This window comes from Lipophrys pholis, assembly GCF_963383615.2.
Source record: "Lipophrys pholis genome assembly, chromosome: 5".
NCBI classification, from domain to species: Eukaryota; Metazoa; Chordata; class Actinopteri; order Blenniiformes; family Blenniidae; genus Lipophrys; species Lipophrys pholis.
The window spans coordinates 1,049,501-1,059,445 of record NC_137628.1 but is presented as its reverse complement, the minus strand read 5'-3'; the positions used below and the strand labels follow the sequence as shown (position 1 = coordinate 1,059,445).

Below are 9,945 nucleotides of genomic sequence, written 5' to 3'. Positions count from 1 at the left end.
GGAAAAAATTGTATCAAAACAGCAATATTATTGTTCATCGCAATAATTTCTGGACAATTTATCGTCCAGCAAAAATTTGTTATTATGACAGGCAGAGACGGCTCGTCGCTCTGTCGTGGTCATGTCGTTAGACAATTGGCTCCTCGCTCTATGTCGTGATCCTGTCGTTAGACAATGGCTCCTCGCTCTATGTCGTGGGATCATGTCGTTAGAAAATGGCTCAACTCACTCTACAGTCTTGATCAAGTCATTTAGGACAATGGTCTCCTCGCAACTATGTTCTTGACATGGTCGATAGGACAGGCTCGTCGCTCTTGTCGATGGTCCTGTCGTTAGACAATGGCTCCTCGCTCTATGTCGTGATCCTGTCGTTAGACAATGGCTCCTCGCTCTATGTCGTGGTCATGTCGTTAGACAATGGCTCCTCGCTCTATGTCGTGATCATGTCGTTAGACAATGGCTCCTCGCTCTATGTCGTGGTCATGTCGTTAGACAATGGCTCCTCGCTCTATGTCGTGATCATGTCGTTAGACAATGGCTCGTCGCTCCTGTCATGGTCATGTCGTTAGACAATGGCTCCTCGCTCTATGTCATGATCCTGTCGTTAGACAATGGCTCCTCGCTCTATGTCGTGGTCATGTCGTTAGACAATGGCTCCTCGCTCTATGTCATGATCCTGTCGTTAGACAATGGCTCCTCGCTCTATGTCGTGGTCATGTCGTTAGACAATGGCTCCTCGCTCTATGTCGTGATCATGTCGTTAGACAATGGCTCCTCGCTCTATGTCGTGATCCTGTCGTTAGACAATGGCTCCTCGCTCTATGTCGTGATCCTGTCGTTAGACAATGGCTCCTCGCTCTATGTCATGATCATGTCGTTAGACAATGGCTCCTCGCTCTATGTCGTGGTCATGTCGTTAGACAATTGGCTCCTCGCTCTATGTCGTGATCCTGTCGTTAGACAATGGCTCCTCGCTCTATGTCATGATCATGTCGTTAGACAATGGCTCCTCGCTCTATGTCGTGATGTCGTTAGACAATGGCTCCTCGCTCTCTGTCGTGATCATGTCGTTAGACAATGGCTCCTCGCTCTATGTCGTGATCATGTCGTCAGACAATGGCTCCTCGCTCTATGTCGTGATCATGTCGTCAGACAATGGCTCCTCGCTCTATGTCATGATCATGTCGTTAGACAATGGCTCCTCGCTCTGTCGTGATCATGTCGTAAGACAATGGCTCCTCGCTCTATGTCGTGGTCATGTCGTTAGACAATGGCTCCTCGCTCTGTGTCGTGATCATGTCGTCAGACAATGGCTCCTCGCTCTATGTCGTGGTCATGTCGTCAGACAATGGCTCCCTCGCTCTATGTCGTGGTCATGTCGTTAGACAAGGGCTCCTCGCTCTATGTCGTGATCCTGTCGTTAGACAAGGGCTCCTCGCTCTATGTCGTGATCATGTCGTTAGACAATGGCTCCTCGCTCTATGTCGTGGTATTGTCGTTAGACAATGGCTCCTCGCTCTGTGTCGTGGTCTGACGTCTCCTGGTCGAACCAGCTGAATTAAATGCTGCTGACTTCTAATAGGGACGAAGAACCAGTACCACCTCACTCCGGTTTCCTGGAACGTTCTACTTCCAGTTTTCACCGTAAAGGTCCGGATCCAGACTCGGAACTGGACCGTGTCTGAAGAACCTCTGACCTGTTGGGACTCGAACCGCTCACCCTCGTTACCGTCTGAATACACGTTTGTCCTCTCTGGCTTCTGGTTAAAGACGAATGTCGGCCTTCATAGTCGTCTTGTTTGTCTCACTCCGTGTTTCCTCAGATTATAACAGATTGTAACTGTTCCACCGCTTCAGCCGTCCCCAGAGCGTCACACGGGTCATCACATTCACCCTGTCACACACAGGTGGAGCCGCAGGTGGAGCCGCCAGGTGGAGCCGCCAGGTGGAGCCGCCAGGTGGAGCTCAGTCTGTCCACAGGAGCAGTTTGGGGTTCAGTGTTTTACTCAAGGTGTTCGTGCGTTTGTAGAATTGATTGTTGAATCTCTCTCTCTCTCTCTCTCTCTCTCTCTCTCTCTCTCTGTCTCTGTCTCTCTCTGTCTCTCTCTCTCTCTCTCTCTCTCTCTCTCTCTCTCTCTCTCTCTCTGTCTCTGTCTCTCTCTGTCTCTCTCTCTCTCTCTCTCTCTCTCTCTCTCTCTGTCTCTGTCTCTCTCTGTCTCTCTCTCTCTCTCTCTCTCTCTCTCTCTCTCGCTCCTCTCTGTCTCTCTCTCTCTCTCTCTCTCTCTCTCTCTCTCTCTCTCTCTCTCTCTCTCTCTCTCTCTCTCTCTCTCTCTCGCTCTCTCTCTCTCTCTCTACCTCTCTCTACCTCTCTCTCTCTCTCTCTCTCTCTCTCTCCCCCCAGTTTGTAAAACTTGCATTGTAGCGTTCCTGGAGACGAATAAGTTTTGTCCTCGATGTGACGTCCAGGTTCATAAGACGTGTCCTCAACTCAGCATCAGGTGAGTCTCTGTTTTTTTCTCTCTCACTGTTTCTTTTCGATCTTCTCGATCAATAAATCTGAACGATTGAGTTATTCATTCATGATCAGTGAAGTGAAGTGGTCTCACAGGAAGTGAAGTGGTCTCACAGGAAGTGAAGTGGTCTCACAGGAAGTGAACTGATCTCACAGGAAGTGAAGTGGTCTCACAGGAAGTGAACTGATCTCACAGGAAGTGAAGTGGTCTCACAGGAAGTGAACTGATCTCACAGGAAGTGAAGTGGTCTCACAGGAAGTGAAGTGGTCTGACAGGAAGTGAAATGTTTAACCTTGTTTCTAATTTAAGCTGTTTAAATAATGAAAGTACGAAATATTCGAATATTTTATGGAAGTTGTTTTTAATTTTTGTAATGTTTTGTAAAAATGTAAAAATGTAAAAAAAAAAAACTTTGTTCAGACTTGAATTTTGAGATGTCTTTGTATTTTAGACTTTTCTTTAAATAAAAAAAGTCTTAAGATTAAAACATTTGAGAAAATTTTGGTTTGAAATTATTTGATAAAGTATTTGACTTTTCTATTCAACAAATACATTTCAATTCGGTTTATTTTAACATATTTCCATTTGTTCTTAGTAATATTTTTGTCCTCATCATTTACTTTTTTATTTTGAAGATGTGAAAATTCACGAGATTGCTTCAATTTTGACGTCGTTCAGTCGGATGATTTCAATCTTTGTTTTCCGCAGAGCCGATAAAACTCTACAAGACGTTGTTTATAAACTGGTTCCCGGGTTATTCAAAGGTAAAGTCACGTCCATTGATCAGCTTCAGCTTCCAGCTGATCACATCCATTGATCAGCTTCAGCTTCCCGCCAGCTGATGGTTGTGTTTGTGTGTCAGATGAGATGAAGCGGCGGCGGGACTTCTATGCCGAGAACCGCGTGCTGGAGCCGGGCGAAGTGGTGGAGACGTTCAACATCGCCGAGGACGAAATCATCAGTCTGTCCATCCAGTTCTATGAGAGGAACAAGTCAGTTCAACACACGGCTCTTCACAGGAACAGGATTGTTTTAAATCCTAATCTCAGATCGTTGTTCACTTCATTCATTAACCTCCCACAATTCTGCCTCCAGTGCAACAATAATCCAGTGTCAATCCACTGTTAATCTACTGTTAATCCAATGTTAATCCAGTGTCAATCCACTGTTAATCTACTGTTAATCCAATGTTAATCCAGTGTCAATCCACTGTTAATCCACTATTAAGACACCATTAATCCATTGTTAATACAGTGTCAATACACTGTTAATCCAGTGTCAATCCACTAATAATCACTGTTAATCCAGTATCAATCCACTGTTAATCCAGTATCAATCACTAATAATCCACTGTCAATCCAAGAATAATCCTCTGTTAATCCAGTGTCAATCCACTGTTGATCCAGTCCAGTGTCAATCCAGTCCAGTGTTAATCCAGTGTCAGTCCAGTGTCAATCCACTGTCAGTCGACTGTTACTCCAGTGTCAATCCACTATTAATCCCCTGTTAGTCCAGTGTCAATCCACTATTAATCCAGTGTTAATTCACTGTTAATCTACTGTTAATCCAGTGTCAATCCACTATTAATCCCCTGTTAATCCAGTGTCAATCCACTGTCAGTCTACTGTTACTCCAGTGTCAATCCACTGTCAGTCTATCGATACCGATACCACCATGTAGTTCGATACTTTCGATACTTTCCCAAATAAAAACACAAACTGTCATTAGATGCAGCCTCTCTTAAGTTGGACCTGTTTTTTCTACAAGTTGCAGCCTTGTGGATGTATCAGCAGCCATTCTCTCTCTCTCTCTCTCTCTCTCTCTCTCTCTCTCTCTCTCTCTTATTCCTCTCTCGGAGAAACCGGAGTGCAAAAAAAAAAAAGAAAAGAAAGTGGAGCGCTGCTTTCCTCACTTCCTTCTGTCCAAAACATCCAAAACCAGAGAGAAAGTGGAGCAGCCCCCCCGACCCCCCCCCCCCCCCCCGACCCCCCCCCCCCCCGACCCCCCCCCCCGACCCCCCCCAGAGAGACTGACGACTCTCCTCGGTACAAATTACAACCCAGTGACGCTCCGCGGGGCCCAGTATAGTATCGTTTTAAAGGCGTCAGTACCGTGATACCAATACAGTACCGGCATAACGAACAACCCTAATCTAGTGTCAATCCACTGTTTATCTACTGTTGAACCAGTGTTAATCCAAGTTTAAATCAATGAAAGACTTCTGAGGACCAGAAGGAAGAAAACGTCCACAAACAAACACTTCGTCCTCCAATAACGGCTTCTGGTGTGTGTGTGTGTGTGTGTGTGTGTGTGTGTGTGTGTGTGTGTGTGTGTGTGTGTGTGTGTGTGTGTGTGTGTGTGTGTGTGTGTGTGTGTGTTCTTCCTACAGGAGCAGTGAGAGGCAGCTTTCAGATCTGGAGGTCGACCAGGTGAAAGCAGCTTCATGTGTTTTCAGAATCAGATATACTTTATATAGGGTGGGGGTGGGGGGTGGGTGGGGTGGGGTGGGTGGGGTGGGGTGGGGGGGTCATTCCTCTTTGTTATTGATCCTGATGAATCGAGCTTTAATCGGACTGTACGAACTCCAATGACAGAATTGTTAGCCACAGATTTCTGTAGTCTCTGAGCTGCTGACTGTCCTGCTGTTGACAAACAGATTTCATTTTAATAAACGTTTGCTTCTCTGCTGGTTTCTTCTTTTCTCAGTCCAACGGCAAACGCTTCCTGCAGTGTCCTGCAGCCATGTCCGTCATGCACCTCGCAAAGTTCCTCCGCAGCAAGATGGACATTCCCAACAACTACCGGGTAACACACACACACACACACACACACACACACACACACACACACACACACACACACACACACACACACACACACACACACACACACACACACACACACACACACACACACAGCTCTAAACTGAATTTGCAGCGTGTGACTGTTGTTCTGACGGCTGTGACGTGTTGCAGGTGGAGGTTTTGTACGGAGACGAACCGTTGAAGGATTACTACACACTGATGGACATCGCCTATTTCTACGAGTGGAGACGAGTGAGTGACACTTCTGGCCCACGGTTCTGCTGGGACCCCGTGTTTCTGGGGCAGAATGACAAACTGTTGAATTTCATATATGTTTCTTAGTTTATTTATAAACTTCCGTAGTTTTTTAAAACCATCATTGGCTGCAAGTTTCACGTCTCCTTATGATCATTGCTGTTATTTTCAGTCGCCATTGAAGTTTACAACACAGTTATAGAATGTATAACTATATATATATCTGCTTTCTTTATTTCTCACTCAGACTTTACATGTTTGAGTTACAATCTGAATGTTTGATGCTGCAGATTAAACTCAGGAATAATCCTCAGGAATTACTTTCAGCTGTAACTGAGTATCGCCCTTGTTGGTTCTGTTAGACTGGACCCATCCCGCTGCAGTACCTGGTCAAACCCACCAGGAAGCGTCGGCGAGCGTCTCAGTCCGCCGCCCAGCGCCACTCGGACGGCGTCAACACCAGCCCGACATCAGAGAGTGACTCCCAGAGCGACAAAGTCCACAGCCCGGCCGCCGTGCCGCCGTCCCCCGCCTCCCACAGCCTCCCCGCCGCTGCCGCCGCCTCCGCCGCCATCCAAAGCTCCAACGGGACTACGGCGCCCAGCAACGCTCAGCGACACCCCCTCGCCTCCAAACAGGGCGCCGGCGCTCGCAAGGTGACCGTCAACGGCACCGGCAAGGAGGAGGCGAGGGGGGGCGACAAAGGCGGCGCGCCTCCGCCAACCTAACGCCGCGGGGCGACGGCGGCGGGAGGACAGTGTGACCATTGCTCCCGTTTGTTTTCTCCCAGCGGAACTCGAGGCTTCGTCCTCGTCTGGACGGTGGCGGCGGATTAACCTTTCCTCACAGGACAAACTGAAGAGTGCAGCCAAATAGACACTGTGTGTGTGTGTGTGTGTGTGTGTGTGTGTGTGTGTGTGTGTGTGTGTGTGTGTGTGTGTGTGTGTGTGTGTGTGTGTGTGTGTGTGTGTGTGTGTGTGTGTGTGTGTGTGTGTGTGTGCGTGTGTGCGCGTGCGTGCGTGCGTGTGTGTGTGCGTGTTAGACTAGTGCACACACACAGACTGTACAGTGTGTATCCAACGTGAGCATGTGTGATAACATGTATAAACTTATCTTTTATACGAGATATTGTAATCGGTTTTGTATCGTATCGCAGTGGGTCCGTTTCATTTCGTAGCTCCGTTACACGTTGATTTGACTTCAGTAAACGTTGGTCCGGCCTGCTGAGCGGCGCTGCGGTGAGTCGCCGCGGGACGCGAGCGAACGCTACCGAGCCGTCGAAGCACTTTGAGGTTTGAACAAACCGAACGCAGCAGCAGTGAAAAAACACTACGTCAGAAGGATTCCCCCATTTCACCTCGTTTTTCAAGAATCAGCCATATGTGCATGTTTTAGGTCAATAAAACGTTTACTTACTAGCTTGTTCTGAGCCGAGTGTCCAGTTCCTGCTTCTCACAATCTGCCTGGATTACAGAGTGTAGAGCCTTTTGTCTGCGCTATGGGGGATCGGGCCTTCTCCTCAGTTGCCCCAAAACTCTGGACCCTGACCACCCGGGGGCGCCACTAACCACTGAATCTTTTAAACAGAAACTAAAAACCTATCTTTTTAAAAAAGTCTTTTTTGAATATTTTATGTTTCCCTTTTAAACTTTAACAGACTTTTCTCGCCCTTTTCTTTTGACAATTTTTTTTTTTATTCTTTTATTTTCTATTTTTTCTGTAGCACTTTGAGATCGTTTAAATGTAAAGTGCATTACAAATTCAATGTATTATTATTATTATTTTTTTTCTTTTTGTCTTCTTTTAGATCCACTCATCCACTTTGTCACACACACACACACACACACACACACACACACACACACACACACACACACACACACACACACACACACACACACGGGACCTCACCGTGTGGTTGACCCCCCCCCCCCCCCCCCCATCAGCAAGCATCATCAGTTTGAATTGAACCACCCAATGTCTGAGGCCCATGGAGGATGAAGGATTTGTACGGATTACCAGAGCTCATCTGAAAACGGTTCACCCTCCGTTTGTCCCCCTGTGATGATCCCGGTGCTGTTAGTTTGTGTGTCGCTCAAAGATGGCGCCTCGATATGTTTAACCTCTGGTTGATATTTAAAGAGAGTCCAGAAGAGATGGGGGAAGATGAGAGGGGATAGAACTGTGAGGAATGAAGCTCCTAATCTGAAGATACGTATGTATAAAAGTTGGACCTGGGTAGGAGCAGGCGTCCAGATTAGAAGCAGGACAGTGGTCCCTGGCTGCTGTTAGAGATCCATCGCCTGTCATTGATCTCATTGATCAGGGTCCACGCTGCTCAGTCGTCACCGTGGAGGGACACTCCAGTGTGAGACGAGTTGAAAAGTTCATTCGTTTCATCAAAACTTAATTAATAGAAAACTACAAACAAGAATAACAGCAGTTTTTTCCTCATTCTTAAATATCTAATTGAAGTTTTTCAGTCAACTTGTACGTATTGATCGTCTCGACTCAACAGACATTCATCAACTCACGTTATTCTGACATTCAACTCAATAGAAAGGTTTGAACATCATCATCTGCTTCTTCTGCTTCAGCCTTTTCCTTTAGTGCACAATCAGAGTTTTAATGATATAGTTTTTTTATTGTTTAAATTGCGGAAGAAACAGTTGAAAACGTAAGAAGAAACCAGGACTGACGTTCAGGCCAGAAGTGTCTGCCACATCAGTGTTTTGAGTCATGGCACATTTGTAACTTTTAAAATATCCGGTGTCACACCACCAATCAAAGATGTTAGAAGAAAATACAGCTTAATACAGCACATTTAATTATTAAATGTTTTTTATTAATTATTTTTTAATTTTTTAATTTAACAGATTTTGTTCTGAAGAAAAAAATTTGAATTAAACTAAAGTGTATATAAAAAACCAGAAAAGTCAGAAAAGTCTTGATATTTCCTTTCGCACCCTCTCCCGCGCGACCTTGAGCAAGGCACTGAACCTCAACCTGATGGATTTGGCGCCTTGCCCAGCGACTGCCTCCATTGGACTGTGAAAGCGTGAACGTGATTAACGGGGCTGCTCAAGCAGTTGAAAAAGAAATCCATTTATTTACTGCCCCCTGCTGGCCAGGAAGGCTGTTTACAGCCAACATGTCCGAGGCGCAGACGCTCAACATGATCAAATCTATTTAAACAACTGTAGCCTGGCGAAAGTGAACGGCACAGGACACAGAAATATATTATTTTGGGGTCTTTATTCTGAATAGAAAAATTGGTGTTCAATTTAAATGTAATAAGAGAAATAAAATAAGAAATAAGGAGAAGACTTCTTACAGGAACAAAACCAACGTGACCATACTTGACTATTTGTTTCTCCTGAGCATTCGGGGAGCTGGGTATGTAATCGATCTCATGATGTGTCGTGAAGTTGGGTATGTAATCGATCTCATGATGTGTCGTGAAGTTGGGTATGTAATCGATCTCATGATGTGTCGTGAAGTTGGGTATGTAATCGATCTCATGATGTGTCGTGAAGTTGGGTATGTAATCGATCACATGATGTGTCGTGAAGTTGGGTATGTAATCGATCTCATGATGTGTCGTGAAGTTGGGTATGTAATCGATCTCATGATGTGTCGTGAAGTTGGGTATGTAATCGATCTCATGACGTGTCGTGAAGTTGGCTGAAGTTCTTCATCGACGGCGACGATCCCTTTCTGCTCTGATGTCACAGGTGCCAGTGCGTTGCTCCACTGTTCAGTCACGGCTCATGAATCAGTTTTCGGTGAACAAGCTCCTTCACAATTTGGTCAATGTTATGTGCTGTTGGAAGATCCATGATTTCCAACAATTCTTCTTGATCAACAGTCAAAATCTGATCTGCAAGATTCAAAGATTTCTCAGACTCTAACACATACTTGAAAAAGACGTCCACAGGATCACTCTCCAAGTTGAACAGGGAGGTACTTCCCTTTCTGCCAGCCAAATGTAATTATTCTGCCCACACCTTCCCATTCACTTTGACCAAAACCACGACGCAGCCATGGCACTTTGAAGACATTTCCCATAGTGCATTGCTCATAGAAGTCCTTCCAGAATTCTGACAACACATCCTTTAAAACTCCTCCATCGTCCAGCCTTCTCAAGCTTCCCATCAGGAAGTACAAGTCTGAAGGAAACGTCATTCTCTAGGATACTTTCCTCAGAAAACTCAAGGACAAGTTCTCTGAGAATTTGGAATTTGTCCACGATGAAGAACAATCATTGTCTTCACTCTTTGGGTCTGACTGGTTTGTTCCTGCAACGGTTCTACTGCAGGAGGCAGAAATGGTTCAAACGCCAGCTCCTCAGAGAGGCGTGGTATCATCAACAC

At 45.8% G+C, this 9,945-nt stretch overlaps 1 protein-coding gene across 2 annotated transcripts in view; it reads left to right on the top strand.

Moving 5' to 3' along the window:
- The window catches only part of LOC308110276 (polycomb group RING finger protein 2-like), a 10,211-nt gene extending 3,211 nt beyond the window's left edge, over positions 1-7,000 (top strand). The window contains exons 3-9 of one of the 2 annotated variants that reach the window (XM_080464477.1): positions 2,402-2,498; positions 3,222-3,277; positions 3,376-3,505; positions 4,903-4,942; positions 5,220-5,318; positions 5,489-5,569; positions 5,935-7,000. In XM_080464477.1, coding sequence (XP_080320603.1) covers positions 2,402-2,498; positions 3,222-3,277; positions 3,376-3,505; positions 4,903-4,942; positions 5,220-5,318; positions 5,489-5,569; positions 5,935-6,300 — 869 coding nt within the window. In that variant the 3' untranslated portion in view covers positions 6,301-7,000. The remainder of the gene's footprint in view (positions 1-2,401; positions 2,499-3,221; positions 3,278-3,375; positions 3,506-4,902; positions 4,943-5,219; positions 5,319-5,488; positions 5,570-5,934) is intronic. The other variant, XM_080464478.1, reaches the window with a different exon arrangement.
- The last annotated feature ends 2,945 nt before the right edge of the window (positions 7,001-9,945 follow it).